Raw genomic sequence first — 23,175 nt, 5'->3', positions numbered from 1 at the left:
GTAGTGTATAGGATTTCCTGGAAGCGCGCGCCTGCGCGTTCACGACGCTATGGAAGCCGGCAGACCAAACCAGATGAAAGTGTACTATTCCTTTAAGGGTGGCCGGGTTTACTACACAGTTGGTGAATTTGGAGCAGGGTTCCATATAGAACCTGCTTTTTTATGGGCGGGGGTGTGACAGCCCTGCTGTGCAGTCGGGTGAGCATATGTGCAAAATGACTGTAAACTAACACTATCAATTAATTAAGGTCCTCTAAGTGGGAGGCACTTCCATTATGCGGCCACCTGGTTGGTATTTAAGGAGCGCCGTACCATTTAGGAGTGTGGTGTCCCCTGCTTGAGAGGCGCGTCCCCTGGTCGAAGCAAGCACGCCGCAGATAGCCATCCAGTCCAGACCAGGTTGGGGTCCAGACTTCCTGGTGTGGAGGGACCAGGCGTGATCGCCCCATCCGAGCTGCCGTCTGATGCCGACACCTAGTCTGTTTTTTGATTCTTTTTAATAAATGCCTTTTATGCTTAAAGCACTGCCTGTTTCCGTGTCCCCCCAGTTTTTGTTGCGACCAGTCGAGCCAGGTCTGGTTGAGTTTCATAAATTTGAAACTCAACCAGTAACTGGAAGATTTGTACAACTTGATTTGTAACTAACAGTCAGAGTCAGAATAAATGCTTTGTTCTTTCTTTATACTTGTATTGATAATCCATATATTTTTGGATCTGCTACATGTAAATCTTAGATTTAGCAAAAAATAATTACAAAGGCCGATGATAAAGAGGTAAATTACCTTTAAGAGGAAAAAGCATTTCCATCCCTTTAAATTCATATCATTCCTTGTAGCAAAATCTTCGCTGACAAAAATATTCACATGTTGTTAACTGTACCCCTTCTTTAAGTGGACCAAAAGCTTGGAGATGAAAGGCGAATCAAACAAAAGATTCCGTAACCTCCACTCTTATTCCCATTATTTTTGAGTGGAGGTCCTTTCTGGACATCTCAAAGAAAGCGTATATCATAGAAACGGGAACAGAAGTTTCAGTCACTCAAAACATACTTGTGTGAAAGATGTTCAGCAGGTCTTGCCGCTTGAAGCTATGTCGTTTCTTTTCTTTACTGATGAAATTAAATGTGGAATCTACAGCTATGTGATCGAAAAGAAGAAATCTGCTCAGCGGTGTCTATTCATCACTCTTTCAATTTCCTGAGTGCAGATGAGAGGCTGAATGGAACCTCAGTTGATAATAAGACGAGTCACCTCTCCCCAAGTCTTTTTTTTACATTTTAGGTGTGAACAGGTAGAGTACAGCTTGCTTAGAACACATTTCTAATAAAAGATTTAAGCAGCAAAAAAAAAAAAATAATAATAAAGAAAAGAAACAATTGATTAGAGGAGAATAAGACATTTGAAGGTACTTTTATGCCAGTGGGTGAATACACCCTTTTTTAAAATGCATACCTTGTAAAAGTTATAAATATAAGTTTTTAACATTCTGATATACTTTGCTGTGTTATATAGCAACTTATATGAAATGAAACAGCAATATGTCTTACAAAGTGTAAATGAATAATATTTGTGTTTTAAAAATGTAAAATACATACTCCAAAGAAAGGAGACAAAAATGGAGATTGACTTTCTGGCAGCACAACCTGGAACACCTTATAAGAGCTGCAATGGATTGATTTAAATCAAAGCATATTAATGTCTCAGAATAAAGGCATCCGCATTTAGACCTTAAACTACTTGAAAATGTGAATCAAGATTCCAGATTTATTTGCAGATATTATCTATCCAATCTGACTGAGCTTAATATATTTCAACCTGGAGAGACTGACTTAGAAAAATGTTGCAAATGATTTTATTAAGACTTTAATAAGATAAATGATAGAAGTTCTTTGGCGCTCGGCCCCTATCAGAAGATTTGATGCTGTGGATTGCTTTAAGGCAAAGGCAAAAAATGTGGTTTATCTAAGATGTCTGGAAGTAATATTAACATTCCTGAGTTAAATCAAGTTCTGAGAATCTATGGAGGAGGCTTAAGATAAGAATAATGGCAAGGAGGCCTTTCAACCTGAGAAAATAAGAGTTTATCACCAAAACAACCCCCAAAAATCTCACCATGTCAGCGGCAACATGCAAAAAGTTGGTCATTAATTACAAGAATGATTGGATCACTGTCATGCCCGTAAAGATATTTCCATTGGCTGTTTAAATATATCATAAAAAAAGATAAATAAAATAAATGTGTAATATTTTGATATGTATAGTTGTTTTATTTCTTATTAGAACACACTTTATGTTAAAATACAAAAAAGATCTGTTTTGAGCATAGCTGTGTTGTTACAGTTTAATCAACGCCTTTATTACTGTTCATTTTATGCTATCCGTATGAAAAAACTGGCACAAACTGTTATGTTCTTTTTTGTTTTGTTTGTTAACAAATCTTTGGTTAACACTTCTAATGACAGTCACATTCACCATTGCTTTACTAAACTGTGCTGCTGTGGGACTTTTATATTCTTCTTTTATGCATGCAGTTTGGTTTGATGTCCTGAACCATTTAGACTGAAGTCTGGACTGTTGCATATGATTACTAGTGTAAGCACAAAGCAGAAAAAAAATGGATAGCAGCAAAAAATCAGAACTGAGCAAGACCTGAAGGGTAGCAGTAGCCTTAGATTGCCCACATTAAGTCTTCATTTTACCAGTTGTAAAACTTTTGAAGGTAACCGGTTGCATTGGAACATTTCAGGAGCTTCATTGCACAGAAGTGGATCATTTGTTTTCTTCCATTCCTACTTAGAATATAAATCTTGTTTAAATTTTTATCATCACCATTTTTTTAAACACTCAGCCTATGATCACACTGCAGGCAAATGCGACCCAAACAAAAATCTACATTCATATACGATGCTGAATCGGACAGTTTTCAAATAATCTGTAGTCTGAATGATCATGCTGCATTGTTTCTGACTTTTAGAGCATTACCACTGCCACATATCCACAGAGAAAGCAGTAACAGTCACTAATTGTTTTGCAAATGGCTTTTAATAGTTGTGCTGTTTTTTCTTAATTTTATTTCTTTGTTATTTATGTAGTGATGATACCATCAGCTCCCATTACTCAACAGTTTAATAAGAAAACACAGACACAATTGTTATGTTCTTTTTTGTTTTGTTTGTTAACAAATCTTTAGTTAACACTTCTAATGACAGTCACATTCATCATTGCTCTCCTAAACTGTGCTGTTGTGGGACATTTACATTCTTCTTTTATGCATGCAGTTTGATGTCCTGAACCATTTAGACTGAAGTCTGGACTGTTGCATATGATTACTAGTGTAAGCAACAATGCAGAAAAAAATGGATAGCAGCAAAAAATCAGAACTGAGCAAGACCTGAAGGGTAGCAGAGTAACAGTAGACTTAAATTTCCCCTTCTTGTTTAAATTATTACCATCTTAGACCTTTTTTTTTTAGATCTATCACATAAAATAAGACAAAAAAGGAAAAATTACAGTTTGGAATGTGATAAAATAGTTAAAAAACACGGAGGATAATTACTTTTCTAAGATACTGTATACAGGCCAATTACTGACCATGCAGTATCCAGTTTTTAAGATCAAGTGCTTTTTGCTTCAGCTCTCTCTATACTTTGACCTTTACTACTCCACACTACTTAAAGCAGTGGAGCTTAGGCTGGGAGAGTTCATGAATATGCTCTGGTTTATACTGACTCTGCTATCCCTCCCTCAGATCATCTCCTCTGACCTTCTCAAGCTTCCACTGCTCGTCTTACACGTTTTCTTTGGCCCACCGACTCTCTGCCAGTGGCTGTCAGCCCGCATTTTTCAGCCTTTGTTGACACAGATGAACAATTGCGGCAGATTACTCCATGGCTCCCCTCTCCACTTCCTAATCCATTTGCATGATAGTATCTATTTTCCTTTTTTTTCCATGTAGGAGCTGTATTTAGATTTTGTGACATAGAGAACATTTCTGTGCATTTGCTGCATTATCGGCCAGAGCTTGGTTCTGTCTGGGAAAATGCCATGAAGGCACTAAAAGTGTGTTGAAGTAAGAAAGGAACAACATGCAAAAAAAAAGCCTCTGCAATTAATTACTGAAGAAAACTTTGAAATCATATTTATTTTTTATGGTAAATCCCTGCTTTATTTCTCTTTTGCAGGTGTTATCAGTGCAGATGTGTGACGTGGTGAACGAGATCGAGCTGGAGAAAGAGCGCTGTGAAAGTCACACCTCTGGGAATGTCACTTCAGGTCATTCTTGAAAAGTATTTCTTTCTTTAGGGTGTGCAGGGGGCTATAAAGAGGAAAGAGTAGGCAGCATGGGTGAATAAACTGTGAGTAATGGCTGTGAACTCTGGCATTTTGTGGACGAAGTGCTATTTTCAATCACAGAAACAAAGTGTGGGTAATTTTCATGGCTGAATAATTCAGCACAATAAGTTTGGGATCAACCTTGAAGCAGACATTAACCCTTAAAAATGTCTAAATTCTTAGAATTCAAGTCATTGGTTATGAAACTATAAGATTCTAAACCTACTTTAGAGTATTTTAAATACTTTTCTCAAACAGGTCACAGTGTAACACCGTCTGATAAGGTTAAAAGAACATTTTGCAGAAATGAAGGCCTGCAGCATCACAGATCCAGCACAATACCTAATAGTGAACAGGACGTGCTTTTAAGGGGGTTGAATGTGCCACCCTGTCTCAGCTAGAGATTATAGTGATTCCTGTCAGACTGCATGACCTAACATGCCAAACCGCATGAGTTCTGGCTGCAGCACAATCTTTCCAGACAGATCTGACATTTGGTCCTTTAATAAATGGGCAGCATGTTAAGGATGTTAATGTGCGTATTATTACAGCTGGACAGTGAAAAGAAGAAGAGGCGAGGCAGGAAAGGAGACAGAGGTTATGGCAGCATAGAAGATGAAAGGAATCAAATGTCAGCTGCAGTCAAACTGCAATCCACTGTTTTCTCAGAATATATCGTATATTTGTCAGAGGTTGCTTTTAACTGTTGGAGCTAAACCAGTGGTTGTCTCGTATTAAAGGACAGCAGACCAGCAAATTAGGAAAATTATCAGAGATTTCGTGTTACACTATATGCACATGGACTCTGTGCTGGTAAAAGGCTTAATCTTAGTTTTATCTGACCAAAGCATTAGCTCCCTGTAGAGTTAAAAAAAATATGATAGTTTTTACCTCCCTTACCATGTAGCTTACTCAGCGCGCTGGCAAGATAAACACAAGTCCTTATACAGCTTTGTTTATTTTCAGTTCCAGTCTATCCATACTTTTTAAATCATACAGCTGTAGATTTGAGCAAGGTAAAAATCAATTTTCTCGTTCTCATTTGCTGATTTATTAGATGGGAGACGCATCTATCTTTCTCAAACTGCATGCTCTATTCTCCCTCTGGTTTTGAAGAGTGGTTAAAAGGGGAGAATTTAGTGGTTTAGAGCTATCTGTGTCACCTCAATTAAAAAGAGTCAGTCAGTCATTAAAATGTCCTGTCAAGTCTGATCAGCAAACACGTAAAAGCTTAACAAGTAAACTTTAAATTAAACAATTGTTTCTTGTTTTTCTTTTTATTGTACGATGATACCAACTCTTGGAAACCAAGTCCAGTGGATTTTTTTTTTTAACTTTTACGGGATGACTATGACCTGGATGACTGAGAATCTTCATCAGCATTTAATCAGAAATGAAGAAGCTCCTATAACTCTGCACAGCAGTTAATTCAAAATAAGAAACATGTTGAAAAGTTCTTTCCAAGAGCTTAGGCATCTTAATAAAATAATGTATGCAGATTTTTCTGTACTAAATTGTGATTCACAATAAAATCCAGCAAACCAGACTAGATCCAAGCTTTGCTTACTATTATAATTAAAACCCAATTTTCAAATATCCTGAGCTACTATTGTATAATTATAACACAAAAAACACTACAAGTTAACGTTATTAAAAAATAAAAGGAATTTGTCCAAATTTACAAAAATTCTATTATTAGCAGAAAAATAATTGAACCAAAAGACATGATCTATAAGTGTTCAAAAGACCACACTTAATGGATATGCTGCTACAATATGCTTCTTCAAAGGTCCCTCAGTGACACAGCATACCTTTTAACACGAGTCGGAAAATTCAATTATTACTACTTTTTGCTTTTTGTTCTCACCCACTCAGGTTCACTGTATCCGGTGATTCCTGTAACTTTAAAAGCTACCTAAATTACTTTTAATACTAGTCCTTTTTTCGCCCCCTTTCATCTTATTAAAAGAATCCATATACATGCTGGACATACGTCACTCTGCATTAATTGGTCCCACATAAAGATCTGGTGTGGTAACAGCTTTCCTTATCTCAGGACCGATCCTTATTCCTCTGCTCTCCTATCTGCTTCCTCATCAGGAATCTAGTGGAAGTTGGGCTCTGAAGTCACATCCTGAATAAATGAATTAGCTAACTAAGCATTTGAGGAAACATATGCCCCTGACATATGGTCAGAGAGGCTCATCCAGATACCAATACCCTTGTATTGAAAAACATTTTGAGAAACTTTAATTTGCTTTTGCAACTGTTTTCAGTTTGCAAATACCAAATACTCACAGGAATAGTCCAAAGTTTGTGTTATCGTCTTGTCACACCTTCTCAAGACTTTTAGGGCTTTATGTGATGACAGGACTGCTGACAAGGTCAAAACATTGATGTCTATTTCAGAAAAGATATTAGAAACATATTTCTGTGAAGATAAAAAAGACCACAGCTCACAAAGTTATCCTGAACATCTCATAGCTATAAACAGATTTTATTGGTTATATAGAAGCAGATAGAAATGTAAACATTATAAAACTGTTTTGAAAAAGTATAATACTGTCTGAGGATTATTTTGGGCATTCAGAGATGATAACTAAATTTTGTATCTATAGATTTATGATAACGATCAACTGCATTAAGTTTAGAAAAGTAAGAATATACTTTTTTCACAAGAATTGTATTTAGGTAAATAGGCTCTTTGTAGATATTTGTCACTAAAAGATTGAGAATTTTTCTGTGCAGTCACCTTTTCCTGCCATTTCCCTCTCTATCAGTATGTCTCATATCATATGATAGGTGATGCCATGTCTGTGTTACCGACTATTTTTTTACAGGTTGCCAGGGTATGTGGGACATCATCGCCTGCTGGCCATCAGCCACGTTTGGAGAAGTGGTGACGATAACCTGTCCGCCATATTTCAGTTACTTCAGTGACAAACAGAGAGGTGAGATCATTTAGAACACTGAGCCATTTGCTTTGTGCAACTGTTTTTTTAGCTTCTTCGCAGATTTTACTGATTTAATGGAGACAAAATGGGATTATTTACAGAATGGTGACTTTGGACAAATTTGACTGGAATATATGGTGGAAATGGTCAAATGTACTAATTGTACCGTTTCCAGTGAAAACATTTCCTCTTTTCAGAAACCTGTTTGAGGTAATAAGAGATTTGTGGGTTGGTGCATTATCCTGGTAGTAATGAGAAAGAAATAAAGAGGTGGACACAGAGCATAAACAGAGGTGTGGATAAGGATTAATTGGATATCAAAGGTGTGCCAAGAAGTTAACCTCCCACACTATTATACTCTGGTGAATTAACCCAAATTCTGTTATTATTCAATATGGCAAGCCTTTGGCTATAGTGACCCCATTTTACTGTTGAACTTCTGCTGCTGTGGTATCTTTGCTTCTAGGTTTTACTTGTTGCATAGACAGAGATGGTGTTCCACAAATGGTTGTAATAATAACAAATAACTTGGTTCTGTTAAGTTTTCTTTTGAGTATTCAGTTTTACTTTGATCCATGTATCCTAGTTGTATTGGTTTAATTTCTATTTTGTTGTGTTTTCTGGATGTATTTGAGTTCTTAGGTTTTTCTTTGGCTATGTTCACACTGCAGCCTAAAGTGACCGATTTTTTTTTTGCCCATATGCGACCTGGATCTGATCTTTTCATGGCTGTCTGAACAAGACTGATCTATTTTTTTTTCAATCTGACGCAGGCCACTTGGCTATGTGGTCCTGAATCCGATGCAGATCTGATCTTTTCAAATGCGACATGTGTCTGAACGGCCAGGAAAGAAAAAAAAGAAAAAAAGAGCATGCTGGCCTGTGACGTCATTGCGTCCTGTACTGCGCATGCGGGACACTTGCGTTTTATGACTGCAGTTCACACAGAAGATCACATACAAGTCGCATATATTTGGAAATGTGAACGGCAATGCAAAGAAAATCGGAATTGAGCATCAAGGCCTGCAGTGTGAATGTAGCCTTTGTTGCCCTCATGTGTTGGTCTTCTTTTCCTTAGCTCCCCTCTAGAATTCTTTGTTCACACCTGCCCCTAATCAGCTCATTAGTCCTGTCTTTGTTCAGTCTCCCATATTAACCCGCTCTGTGCAGTTCCTCAGTGCTGGTTCCTTGTCTATCCCTGGCTCCTTGTGCATGTTTTTCCTGATATCTCCAGGGTTCTGATTTGTTTTACATTTTTATGTTATATTTTTGGATTCCTGCCTCATTTGCTTGTGAATACTCCATTAAACCTACAAGAACTCATCTCTGCCTCCCTGCCTCTGCATTTGGGTCCTTAAAACCTCAACCAAACCCTGACGATAATAAATATATAAACATATTATTGTTATTTGTTTATTTGTAATACATTTTAATGTTATTCATTATGTAGTAAATAACTCCTCTTTCAGCCATTGTTTCACTTCCAGTATTGCAACAAAATAATTTGTAAACACAACAGCTGCGTATTGCTTTTTCAGAGCTTTGTCACGGTAGCTCCAAGGCCTTACTTTGCATTTCTGGATCTGCTTCAAAAACTTCTAATTTTTCACTGTTTTTTGACCCAGCAGGAGAGAGAATGTTTGTTATATCATCTTTCATGTGTCTCTTTGCATCTGTGTTTAAATAATATTAATAATATAATAGAATGAATAATAATATAATATAATGAATCGAATATCTATATCTGAATATCTATATCTGAATAGAATATCTATTCAGAAATAGAAAATTTGTGCTGCTGATGTGCTGCTATCACAGCGCTTGTCTTGCTTTTAAAAACAATTCATGGTGTGTGAAGGTAGTTTAGTAGTTTCCAAATAACCTAGACCTGCTTGTTGCAACAATAATATTTCATTAAAATTCATTGAAATTCTCTCTATTCGCCCATTCTTGTTTTAAACATCTGTAAGTTGTCTGATTGAGGTTGCATCTATGTTTTTGCTGTGAACATGCAGCTTAACAGTTGTATGTAATAAAAGGGTCAGTGATTATATTTAAAAAATACACAGCAAAACAAAATTCAATTAGCCTCGTGTAGAGGTTAGATAGTAATATCTTCCTTAGCAAAGTGCTAAGCCTAATTCAGGCCCTGCTGTCCTGCTACCATGTTTCAAGCCCACCACATTCCTTGCATCCATGCCACTCTGCTGCCTCCTCACTAAGCTTTGTCTGTTATCATTTTATGGAAACAAACTTTAATGATGTTTGGGACTAAACTTAAGCACTAAAAACTTTGTAGCATGGATTGTTGACTAAAACAGCTTACTTTTTCATAATATCCTCTATATTTATTTTAAAACATTATTACAGCTTTTACTTTTGGAAACAACACTGATGCAAAACCAAAAAAAAAAAAGGATGCATAACTCTTTTGTTTTTGCAACTCTGCTTAATACAAAATATAAATTATTCAAACACTTTGGGGCAGAATTTCTTCTTAGCTGCTCATGCAACATCTTTTCGACTATGTTTAACCTTTGCAATTAATGCTTGCACCGTGAAAGCTTTATGCAGATGTGTAACCAAGAAGAAAGTGACTCACCTCATAGAGGCAAACAAAAGAAAAATACAGTAGTCTGCAACATATTGGTTTTCCCCTTCAAAGTGCCATTTTAAAGAACATTGCAGGTCATGTAAACACCATGTTAGTTTTTTTCATAATTTCTTTGTTCTATTAAATACATTTGAAAACCACACGTTTTTCACCTTGTTGCCCTTCCCCATGCCGACATTTAAAGCATGTTGGGTTTTTTTTTTTTTTTTTCTGAGGTACAGTACAGTATGGTGGGTTTTTAACCAGATTAATTTTCTCTTGAGCTTAGGTAACAGTCAAATAAAGATGTAGCTAGGTTTTTAGTTATTACACTAATTCTAAGCATTGGAATAGCCTTGCTTGAGAAAAACTGAAGAATGGTGGTGATTTTATGATTTCCAAAAGTTCAACTAGACTTTAATAACTTGTAAATGCTACAAAGGAATTTCCATTATGAGGAAATGTTTTAAAAAGCATTTATATTTGATCAGTAATGCAATGAACCAGATATGTTTATTAAGATAAACCAGTTCTTATGTATTATATGAATTTACTAAAGTGGCGTTCTGTAAAGGCACTATCTTAGCTAAGTCTTTATCTTAGCGATGTGTTCAAAAGATTATAAACATTTGTGTGAAAGCATTTACCGGTATATAAAATCTTTTATTTTTACTCACCTTTCAAATATTCATTTACATTATTTATTTCCCCTGATGTTTCCATGGTTCTGGTTAGTGTTTAATTTTTGTGTTGTATTTTTGGATTCCTGTTTTTGCTACCTGTGTTATCTCATTGTATCATCAAAGAACTCACCCTTGCCTCTCGGCCTCTGCATTTGGGTCCTCCAAACAAATCCTGACAGGGATGGTGAAATTTGGACTTTCTTTCCAAGTTTGAAGATGTTTCGCTTCCCATCCAGAAGGCTTTTTAAATTCAAAATGTCAGAATTAGCATTTAGTCGAAGCTTTACAAAAAGCCCAAATAACTTGTTTTTTCTTCCGGCTCAATTTGGACGTTTTCTAAGCCTAAATGAGCTTTTGGGCTACTATATAAAGCTTCTTACTCAACACTAATTCTGATAATTGAATTGAAAAAGCTTCCTGAATGAAAAGCAAAATGTCTTCAAACATGGAAACCAAGCCCAGCGGATTATTTCTCAACTTTTTTGGATGTATACATAGCCTAATTAATATAGTCTATTGACCTAAAGCAATATGCATGGCATGGTTGTTACATGTCGGATACGACGGTCATTGACCTTGACCAAGGCACCTTACAGTAGAACTGCAGTCAGTCCCTGGACTGGCATGGCTATCACTGCCCCTACATAGTTAGGGACAAATGCAGAGGAGACATTTCCTACTGGGATCAGCTTCATAGTCATGGTAGGTCACTTCTTAGATTTCATTTATTTTTTCTCAAGCTACTCGTATGCCCACAGACCGCCAAATGCCGAAAGGGCAATATAATTGCCATTACTGTAAATATATAGTAGAGATGTACAAATTGAGTAGAATAAATGTCACAGGGGATGGTATGGGGAGATGGTCATTTAAGAAGGGGGATGCTTTTTAAGATTTTTTTTAAGAAGGGGGATTCCATCCCCTCTCATCCCCCCTCAACTCATACTGGTGATATGAAATCCAAGCCTCAGGTTATTTTTTCTCTGCAGCTCCTATGCTGCTGCCTCATATGTGTGACCCAGCAAGTCAGTGCTCATTTCTGCTCCCCCGCTGAGAGATGTGTTAAAATCCAACCACTAACAGCACTGCTGAGAGAAATGGTGATGGAGCTTTTGGCTGTTCGACGTAACCACTTACAGATCACATGCAGCCACTCCAAGGACATGGATATGATAGTTTCGCACACCTGCAATGTATGCTTTCATTGTTAAAAGAGCCAGTTTGTAATATAGCCTAATCCCTTCATATGTTCTTCAAATCATTTATTTTCCAGAAGGTATAAAAGTAGCAGACTCTGAGTTATTCGCTCAGCTTCTGCAGGGTATACTGAGTGGAGCACTAAGGAGCGTGTAGAATTTATTTCCATCTGAAAACATAGAAAACAATAAATCAAAGATGGTTCCAAATTCATCAAGTCTTAATGCAAGCTTTTGGTACCTTTGTAAAGGTTAAGAATAGAAATATTTTCTTCAAGGTTCAAATTGCAGATATTATATATGATATTTATTACTGATTTATATTTAATAAATCAATATCCAGAGCAGAAAACAGGTCAGAATCAGAATAACAGACAAAAATCACTTGAACTCTAGAGTTACTCTCACAACAGCTTGAATAATCAGGCGCTTATGAAAGGCTGGCAAACAACATAAATAGCTTGGGAACCAGGTGGAAAAGATCGGCGTTAATCAGCCGCCGGGCCAATTAGACAAGTGAGCAGGAACAAGTGAAAAAGCCAACCATCAGCACCAAGACCATGACACAAATAGTAAACTTGTTGAAGAAATACTTATTTAATTTAGCAGGGAAATCAAACTGCACTTAAAAAGTTGGATAATCATGAACTACAAGTAATTTAATTTGTGACCTTATGGTTGATTGGTACATATAGTATGATTTTGACAAAGGTGATATTTTTTTTAAGTGAAAAAAAAATTATTTTGTTTCTAGTGAGTTGCAACAGAAAAAAAAATAAATTGGTGTGTGACTCTTTACCTACTGTCTAGGTTTCTATCACACACTTTCTTAATGTTTTATGTTCTTACTATGTAAGCTTTTGCTTAAAAAATCTCCTGCGCTAAAACAAGTCCAGCAACTTTTAGGCAATGAAATATGTTCACTTGATTATGTGATACACCAGTAGTTGGGGCAGATATGTATTTCCTAACAGATAGCTTCAGTTAGTAATAAACACTGAATTTCCAAAGTACCTGAACTGTACCAGTTCATAATTGAGAAGTCCTTTGGTGATCTAATGAGGCTAAAGGCAGCTGGATAGTATGGTAACACTTTTGCAGGCAAAATCTTTGCAGGTGAATAAAAATAAAAATAAAATCTATTGTACAAGCAGGTCCTATTTTTCAGTTTAAAAACACTGATGATACCTTCCTTTGTTTAAACTATTCTATAAACTGTGCAGCTGCTGTTACATTGAGGATTATATCCTATCCTATCCAAGTTACCTCTGATTGAAAAACTAAATACACACTAAACAAAGTCTGTGTAGCTCAGTGCAAAAGTGCCCTATTAGATGTTCTGATCAGAAAAAGAGGCAGGTCAGGAATATGCTCTGACATTAGATTAAGCATTATGCCATTTGTCACTGTCTCAACCTGCTCACACAATATGTTTGGATTAAAGAACCATCATTAAAGATGCAAAATTCTTCAAAAATTCTATCAAAATAATAGCTTGATGTGCTTGTTGATTTTCTTTTAATTATTGGTATATTTATGTGTTTGTTTATTGCTTTGTTCTATCTGTAGAAATTTCCTGCTGGCAGAATTAATACCTACTGAAAGTTTTTCTTTTACTGTTCTGTCTGGTCTTTCTACAGGAATACTTGGTATAAAACAGCCTGATAAGGACAGTATACTATAGCTTTGTTTCCAAGCCAGGAACCTTTTCCTGGAACCAGGGCAGTTATCTAAGCCTATTACTTTTAACCTAATCGCTTCAGCAACACACACCTGGTCAAAATTAGATTCACTTTGTATGGATGCAGCCCTGGGAGAGAAGCTTGTTAGAGAAAATATATTCCCTAGTTTATACTATTCCTTTATTGTTACAAGTTGAGTTGTTATGGTTAGAAGCCCCAGTTTTAATCCTCACCCTGCTCTGTTTATTACATATTGGACAGAGTGCAGGAGGCTGACCATGGGTGGAGGGCTGAGAGGAATATCTCTCCTGCAGAGAATAACAGCTGCTCTGAAATTGTGATGCGTTGATATCATTTCCCCAAAAGGCTTGAGCTCTAAGGAACCTGCTATCTCTTGATGATGAATAATAAAACCCATTTTAATATATATATATATATATATATATATATATATATATATATATATATATATATATATATATATATATATATATATATNTATATATATATATATATATATATATATATATATATATATATATATATATACTTTTTTTTTATTTATTTTATTTTTTTACTCTCTTAGGAAAAAAATTCTGTAAACCAAACTTACGAAAGATGAACATGACTTTTTGTATAATCTTGGGTGGTGAGGATTTAAGGGGGGTGAGGGGTCAGTCTTGAAACAACCTTGTTAAGGCTCTTGATTGAAGACCTTTTATCCAGGCTCCTTTCTGCAAAATAGGGAGGCGTGTGAAATTTAATCAAAGGTTGTCTCATTATCACCTTTCTAGGTTTTGGATGAAAACTCCTCAGTTATCAAATGCTGCCACCATGACAGATTAAAACCATTTTGGAGATTAATGTTTGATTTTGTTAAAAATATCAATAGTTTCTATGCAGTTTTTTTTTTTATAATTCATTCAGTGTAATTAGAGCAGTTAGTAAAAAGGCGCCATGTCTCTTTGTGTAATTGAAGGTTTTTAAAATTTATATTAGGATTTTTTTTCTTAAGAATAACAAACTTCTGATACTAAATCCATTTGCTCCTCTTTCCTGTGTATAAGCAAATCTATTGACAAAATACTCAGAGACTCATAGATACATTTAGTTTGTAAAGCAACTTTAATAAGAAAAATAATTTCCAGATTTTTTTTTATGCTTTTCCACATTTCAACATAAAGTACAGCAGCAGCCATTTAAAATGGCCATTTCCAGTCAAACGCCAGCCAAATGGCGGCCCACTTCCCTGCAACTCTCAGCAAAATCCCCTCCAACTTCCAGCCACCAGAGTGACCCTCTCTTGCAAATTTGTTTACTCTGACTCCACCATTTCATTGAATTACAGGGTCTGAGCCAGGAGAAGGCACTTCTCTTTAGATCTTAATGTCCACAAATCATGACAGAAAGATCATTTTAGTACAAAGACTGATGTTTAAAAAGGAATTGTAGGGGACCAACCAAGGACCAGCCAAGGGCCCATCAAGGAAAGTGGGGACATTTTGAATGGCTATTACCGTATTCCTCAAAGATTAACTAAAAAGGTGTCAGACAGTGATTCACATTTCCAATTCAGACCTTGCTCTTTTGAAACAGAGACCTCGGGCTCCAAATAAAAAGAAATACCTGTTAGAAAACTATCTTCCTAGCAGATTATCACTACATTTGAATTTATATTTGAGTAAAAGCATTATCTAACCTTTTCTAAGCTGTGGAATTAACATGAAGTGAGATATTCAGATATTCTATCTAAACCGCTCCACTGAAGTAACACTGAAAAGAAAATTATTTCCTTTAATCCTTGAATATACGTATATATAATTTTACACTTTTCGGGTTAAAACCTGATTCATTTCTAAAATTTAATAAAAACAATTAAGATTTAGGCTTAGACCTAGACTTTCACAGAGTCTAAGATTATTTGGGTCCACCAATAATTCAATGTTTGCTTTTCTGTTTATGTTTAAGCATTTAGCAGACACTTTTATCCAAAGCGACTTACAAAGTAGACACAGTTATTACCGTCACATCTATACGGTAAAAATAAATAGGTTCTTAAATCGTTTCGCAATTATTGGATGGCAACCATGGTTCAAGTTATATAAGATTTGTGGCTGTAAGGGCAAAGCAGCTAACAACAAACAGAGGATCCAAGACGCACGCACTGATAATGAACATAGACTGAAACGGTTTAAATAGGATTCCTCTGGAGGAAAAGTAGTGGGTTGAAAAGCTAAATGGAATAAATTTATCGGAATAGATATATGCAAAAACAAAAAGTGAAACAAATCAACCATTGTGTATGGAAACAGAGAGAGGTTGTGTCCCTCCGATACTTTTTCACTGTGGTTTTCTTGGGAAAATTAGTTAATTTTCTTATTATCTTAAGATAACAAAAGCCTTTTTCTCGTGATAACGAGATAATTGGGTTGTGTTAAAACTGATTACATCCTTCAATACCACAAAAGTGGGAGAGGATTTATAATTCACGGCAGCCTATGTGTAATTCTACAAATAATCCTGTGTTTAACTTTTAGGTTAAGATATGACATTGTTGGTTTGATGATTTGCTTCCACTTCTGATTAATAAGCAATTAAACCTATGCCTCTGGCACTTAAGCGCCAGTACTCTGTCACCGGGTGCTCTCTGGACAGCCCCGGAGTTACGCCTATAACAGGTATAAGGTGCATCAACCTCCAAAATGAGTCCATATTAAAGATTTTCATAAAAAAACTCAGTTTTTTTCTACTGTATTCAATGCAATCAAATCATCTACCTTGACCTGGAAATTAGTGAAAAGAAAAGGAAGCTAAAAAAAACTGATTATTTGCACACGCACGGTACCGCGACTGCACAACTATGGGCAGGCATGGGTGGACTGGGAATCCAGGATTGTTGGCGAGCCTCGTTCATTACTCATACAGGTCATCTTGTTATCTCAAGAAATCAATAACTGTTTTCTCGCCTTAGTGTGAGAAAACAATTAATGGTTTAACCATGGTAACGAGATAGTTATGTCATTATCTTGAGAAGGCAAAGAAATAAAAAACTCCAGTACGACCGCTCTCACCTTCCGAACATTGTACACTAGCTTTTATAGAAAAAGGAATTTATTAATGTATTTGTAGTGTTAATGCACATATCAATATGCTCCCGAATGTATTCATATGGGTAACTTGTGTATTCAAACTCATCACACCAAGGCTTTGCAGATTCCTCAAATAAGCAATTTTAAGTCAGTTATATTAAATGTGAGTTGATCGTGTCCTGCATAAACACAAATGATAGCATAATCAAGCAATGCTGTTTCCTCCATATTCTGCACATGTTGTTTTATTTGTATATGCAATGGATTCACATTACAGCAGTGTTAGGTTATAATACCACAGCCGTGAACAAAGCGGAACATTTGTTTCATAGTGAATGAGAAAAAAAGAATATTTTTTCAATTAACAGAGAACTTCAGGTGGCATTCTGACAAGACATTCTACAACAGCCACAAATGACTGAAGGAAACAAGTCATATAAACCACAGCAAACTTCTATAGATTAAGAGCATTAATTTGAGTTTTAAATATTTAGTTTATAAAAGCATAAAAATGTTCCATTCAGATAAATTGAATTGGAACTATATGAGAATGAAAACTAAAACAGTGTGGAGTATAGTTGCTGTGTCCACAGTATTTTATCTCATCTTTTAAAGCAGGACAAAGCTTCTTCTATTTGCCTAAATTCTGCAAATCAAACAGAGCTTTATTTAGTTTATTTACTTGATTTGTGTTTGATTTTCTTTACATATGAAGCACCTGTTGGCATGTTCCACAATATAAAGCTTTGGATTTAGTATTTCAAAAAACCTACATGTTTTGACAAAAAAGCAAATAACTGTTTCCTTTTTTTTTTTTTTTCCTAAACAAAAATAACGACCAGATTTCAAGGTGTGGTATTTTTTTTTCAACGTGATCTGACAGAGATGGCAACCTCCAACTCAAGTTGCACTTTAGTTAATAAAAAAATACTTTAGATGCAACTTTAGCCTATCACCCTAAGAGTTGAGACTTGAGTTGCACTCCTGGTCTGTGAGCAAAATCTTTGTAAAAAGTATAATATAATATAATGTATTGAGAAGTCAAAGTGTTGAGCTATAAACTACAGATGATGCACTTGATTTTAAAAAGATACACATGATTATTAGCCAGTGATGTTTGTAGACAATGAGCTTTTAATGTCTCTGTTGATGTCAGCCGTAGATTCATGGACCAAACAAATGTCTCAGCGTCAAGCTCAACCGAGCTCAACTGAATTTTTAGAATTTCGGGTTCAATGGCATTTTTATATTTTATTTTTTTTACGCTTTTTCTTCTTTCGTACAGTGGCACGTATCTTATGTATCTCTTTTAAATTGCTTTAGATTATTTTGGACAGAAATTTACCTCATTTATAGTCTTCCTGTTAAGATAACGGTAAAATTACAAGGACTCTGCAGAGAAAATTTAAAGTTTTATACACTTTCTGTTCATAAACAAATTTAACATTTAGTGATTTTCCTAATAAATCATGTATCAACTGTGATGTAATAATACTGTACCTTAAATTTAAACATATATATTATGGCAAACTGTGTCATCTCAAGGAGTTGATGCCTGCTGAGAGAGGTTGTTTTAGGAGCAGATTCTAAATTGCAGAATGAGAACAAAATTCAAGCCCAAGTATGCATCAACATATCAATTCATGAAAATACTCCAAAGAGTATTTTTCTGCATAACCCCCATTTCTAAATGCAGACCACACATATTCTGGCAGGTGTATGGATGGAAAAAACCTAGGAGAAAAAAATCCAAAAGAAAACATTTGATACTAACAAATTTAAAAGAAGGGCTGGGTTTTTGGATTGATAATGAAAGGATTCAAGTATATTCTCTATTTAGACAACATAATAGAATATAAGAAAAAGTAGACATTACTTAGAAAACGAAAAACTTGTAGAATGTGTCTCTGTATGATCAGATTTACTGTTGGAAACTTTTTTATGAAATTTCTAATTCAAGGCTTTGAGATCAGTGCTTATGCTGTCACGCCTATTAAGATTTTGGACAATGCTCAACATTAATCTATTTTCTTACAACAAAGCAAACAACAAATTGGAATTAAATTATCAAGTGATCTGTATAAATCAAACTAATTTAGATTTCACTACCAAGCAGAAATAAATCAGCTTTGCCCTGTTTACCTCATTATTAAAATTATCTTTATGATACCCAGCAAGTAAAAAGATATAATCTAGGTTGAGTATTATCAGGCTAAATTGACTCTGGAACTGGCTCAATACTGTGACTTTAGTAAAGTCCTTATGTTTGTGATGGACTTTATAGATGATCCTATTAGTTGGACCATGAAACAGTCAGAAGTCGTCCTTTGGTCTTCTCTACACCTTGTCTCTGGATCCTTGACTCTTTTTTGTCTAGACAGAAAAACATAAGAGATTAAACTCAACAAGTATGGGGGTGTAGTACAAAAAAAATTCATAACCAACAAAAACATTATGTCTCTGCTCTGTTTCTCCTGACATATTTTAAACTTTGATAAAGAAAAAAATTAATTTTAAGCAGGTTTGTTTGGAAGGCAAGGCCAAATATTAAGTTGTCAAAAAACAAAAAGACATAAAACACTTAGAAGCAGTTTGCTAAATTTAATTGTATTAATAAATAATGCTGTATTTATATTTGTCTAATTTTCACATTAAAACTTTGCTTCAACAATAACATTGAACTGCAAGTCAGTATCACAAAAACAAGATCTAAATGTCTTTTACTTGAACCATAAATCCTTTCAATCGATCCAAATAATCTACTTAAACAAAGCTAAAACAGGGCTAAAAAAAAGGATGTCCTGCTCTCGATAAAGGTGCTTAATAACATCTTTAAGATGTCTCTGTAAAGTTATTTGTCACGAAAAAAGGGAAGAAAATAAATCATGATTCCCTTTGTTAGAAATTTTGGAGTTGCTTTAGAAAACAGCAAAAATATTTACAAGCATCCGTTAAATATCATGTTTACACACAGTAAGGACAACCTAACATTTCAATCACACACTGACCTTTCCTTGCTTGAGCAGAAGAGATTGGTGCTACGGAAAAACCTCCTGCTGCACATTTTCACTTCACAACTTGCGTTGACATTTCTCTGCAATTATTCATGTTTATACGCTCAAAGCAGGCATGCTGTCTGTCACACTGAGGTTCAGATAGCTTATTAAGTGGATTTATTTCAATAAATATTTGATAAAAAATGTTAAATACCAGATCTAATTCCCCTTTTCACATAGGGTTTAGACAAAAAACAGAGTTATAATTATGATTATGGTTTCACAAGAAATATATATGTTGAAATATAAGAATAATACAAACTAATATCCAACAAAATAAATTACCAATTAAAGGCCAAATAAAATAATAGCCTACTGTATTTCTTTCTGTGCTTTTTAAAAAACAAAAACAACAGCCATAAACAAATTTTAGGAAAAATTCTTATGACTGATTCTGGTGCGATTTTCAGTCATCCAGGTCATAGTCCTTCTAAAAAAGTAAAAAATAAAATAAAATCCAGTGGACTTTGTTTCTAAGTTTAAAGGCATTTTGCTTCCCATCCAGGAAGATTTTTCAATTCAAAATGTCAGAATTAGTGTTGAGTTTGAAGCTTTATATAGTAGCCCACAAACTTGTTTTGGCTTAGAAAACATGCAAATAGAACCAGATGAATGGGTCCACCCCTTAGAAATGGGGAGTCTTTTTGGTTTCTTTGTTAGCCTGCAATACCTGATACTGGTCTATGCCACTGAAAGGGGGGTCATTAGGGGCAATTGTTGTCCTAGCTACCCGGTCGAGATGTTTTGTCCCGTGCATGAAGTGGGTATTGAAATGATAGTGGGAAGGAATCAATTACTTTTCTGCAACAATTGCCCCTAAGGACAATAGACCAGTAACTAGGAAACAACAACAATGATACAAAATGGAAAAGACACTAATAATTTTTGCAAGTGCACTCTCACAAACAACTACAGGTGCTTGGTTCCAGGTACTTCATACAAAGATCCACTTCCATGCAAAAAGCCCATATTCTTATCTTCAGCTACCACAGTATACATGTCAGATTAGATAATACTACTTATACTTCAGAGATATTATCAAAGTGCCACATTATTATATATCTTATACTGTACTACATTCGTTATGTTGTTCTTTTATTATTAAGACTTTTTATTATTGTCTATTGTCTACCTTATATCTCCTTTTTATTTAATCTTTTCTCCTTTTTCCTCTTTTCCCTTCCTGTTTTACTTACATTGCAGTGTCCATATTATCTGTAATACTCCCTGCATAATCATAATAAAGGTATTTATATGCATAAATCAAGCGGAACACTATCACAAGGTAAAATCTGTTTGGCTCTTTTTTGGCATCAAGACAATTTTATTTATATTGCCACATCGCCAGACAGGAGACAAGGAAAAGTGTGCCCAAACTTAAATTTGTTGCTTTTTTTTAACATTTAGATGTGTTCCTTTTCCTTCACACTATCATGGTTTTATTCAGCTTTCTGACTCACATGCAAGAAGGACTCTCAGGAGAAAACAGTGATGGGAATAAATTATATTTTTCTTACCCAAGAAAATATGAATTTATGGGTGATCCAATGGAGAAGTAGCAAGGGGAAAGAGCAGAAGTTTGTTGAAGAAGAAGTTAGGATACATAAGCAGATCCAGGATTGTGGGTGGTTTTATGGTGGAGACGGAGTTTACAGATCCAGGCTAAGTAGAAGATGTGGAGGATGGTGAAGTAATCCAGGTTACACTGTGGGATGACTGAATCTATCTTTGCTCTCCTCTAATTTATTTAGAAGTACTGCAATCACACATTTTTTCTTACTCCCAACTTTGTGGTTGGCTGCAAATTTAGCATGCCTTCCCTGGAAATGCCTTTCCAAATTACTCTTTTTATTTTTTGAGATCCTTAAAATCCCGCACTCATAATGTAAGCAAATTATCCGCTCCATTCTTCTTTGAATTCTCTGTTCTCATCAGGTATCTTCCTTTTTTCCCTGTGGGATCCATCGCCCGAGACACACCCATTGCTTTGTTGCCTGGCACCGCACCACGATGTGTGTTGCAGGCTATGACCACTGATTTTTATGGCTATGAAGCAAATTTTCATTAAAAAGAAATGTTTACATTTATTGTTTACATTTATTTATTATACACATGTTTACAGCATTGGAAAACATATTGAATGTTTGTTTGACCTCCTCCACACCATATTAAAATAAAAAAAGTGAAAAAATAAATAAATAATATCAATTAATTATTAAATAAATAAATTTTTTTAAATGCTCCAGGGAGGCGCTAAAAAACTGCATGCGGCTCTAAAGCCGCGGGTTCCCGACCCCTAACCTAGAACCACCAGAGGGGTTCATTTTGATCATCTGGGGTTCGTCTCACGAAGAAGGTTTAACAAACTCAGATTCAAACAACTCTAAATTGATCTAGCCTAAACTCGGGAACTATGAGTTTTCAGTTTCACAACAGCTGGTATGAATTAGTTCAATCAACCCAAAGTAGGTAGACTCAGAGTTAAGCGAGTGTGTGACAAGTTTAAAAAGCCATCATCAGTGGTGCCCCAAATAGACGAGTCCCCATGACAACAATCAACAGGAAGTGCTTATTTTACCCCACTGGAGCTTGATATTTTTACAAGAAATAAAAAAAAAAGAGGATAATGTGTTTAAAGGACAAAGAAACAGAGCTACGGCTACAAAGGAGAAGACGATGGTAAAGGAGAAGATTGTTGCTTGAGATAATGCGTAGGTTTATATGAAGTGGACTATGGCAGGCTATTTTTTACATTTATTAAAAGCACTCTCTTCTCTGTTGTTTCATTTGTAGATGACTAAAATAAGATTCTTCCTGATCAAAATCACACTCCTAGACTGTACTGTTTATTATAACATATTTTCTAAAGTACATTTTTCTGCAGAAACTAAATTTCAAAAAAGCAAAAAAAAAAAAAAAAAAAAAAAAAAAAAACATTCAGAGTTACCAAATATGGACAAATGCACATCAGTTATGTGTCTATTGATAACTCATAGCTAACATCAGAGCTACTTTTATCTTAAGCACAGTAGAAAGAAATGGGTTTTTGTCTCATATAATATAGAGATTACCCATAACCTGGAGATTGGGAATAAGTGACAATATACTGAATGTAGCATTTCAATAAACTACCACATGTAAACAGCAATGGGAAATAAAACATTTTTTCAAATTTTCTCTTGTTTATTTATCAAAAATATTTGTAAAGGTATGAAGGTATATAAATCACAAATAATTAAAAAGACAATTCAGAATGGTTTAAAACTCACACAGTAAGCATATACAGTTGTCCAGGGCATAACTGGAGAGGGATATTCCACCGTCATCCTTCCTACAGCTTTTTTTAAAATGCTGTTTTCAGTTGACATTTTCACAGCATCCGCAGTAAAGGACAAATCATGCGTATTTAATCATCAGCTCAACTTGAGAACATTAAAAGAAAGAACACATTAATAAAATAGTACCATACCACACCCTAGTCACTAATTTAAAAACAAAGCATTTGCACAGTTCTTTTGCTTTAACTAGAAAATTTGCCTTAAAATAAAAGTATGAAGATTTTTAACTAAAAAAAACAACAAAGAATTATTT

The 23,175-nt window shown here is 35.1% G+C and overlaps 1 protein-coding gene across 1 annotated transcript in view; it reads left to right on the top strand.

The window, feature by feature from the left end:
* vipr1 (vasoactive intestinal peptide receptor 1) overlaps nucleotides 1-23,175 on the top strand; it is a 61,583-nt gene that overhangs the window by 18,788 nt on the left and 19,620 nt on the right. Inside the window, exons 2-3 of the mRNA XM_015394174.1 lie at nucleotides 4,181-4,271; nucleotides 7,172-7,282. Of these exons, the coding sequence (XP_015249660.1) occupies nucleotides 4,181-4,271; nucleotides 7,172-7,282 (202 nt within the window). The remainder of the gene's footprint in view (nucleotides 1-4,180; nucleotides 4,272-7,171; nucleotides 7,283-23,175) is intronic.

The sequence above is a fragment of the Cyprinodon variegatus genome, unplaced genomic scaffold (genome assembly GCF_000732505.1).
Source record: "Cyprinodon variegatus isolate N-32 unplaced genomic scaffold, C_variegatus-1.0 Scaffold676, whole genome shotgun sequence".
Lineage (NCBI taxonomy): Eukaryota > Metazoa > Chordata > Actinopteri > Cyprinodontiformes > Cyprinodontidae > Cyprinodon > Cyprinodon variegatus.
Note: the sequence above shows the minus strand (reverse complement) of the source record. Positions and strands in the feature narration are given on the sequence as shown.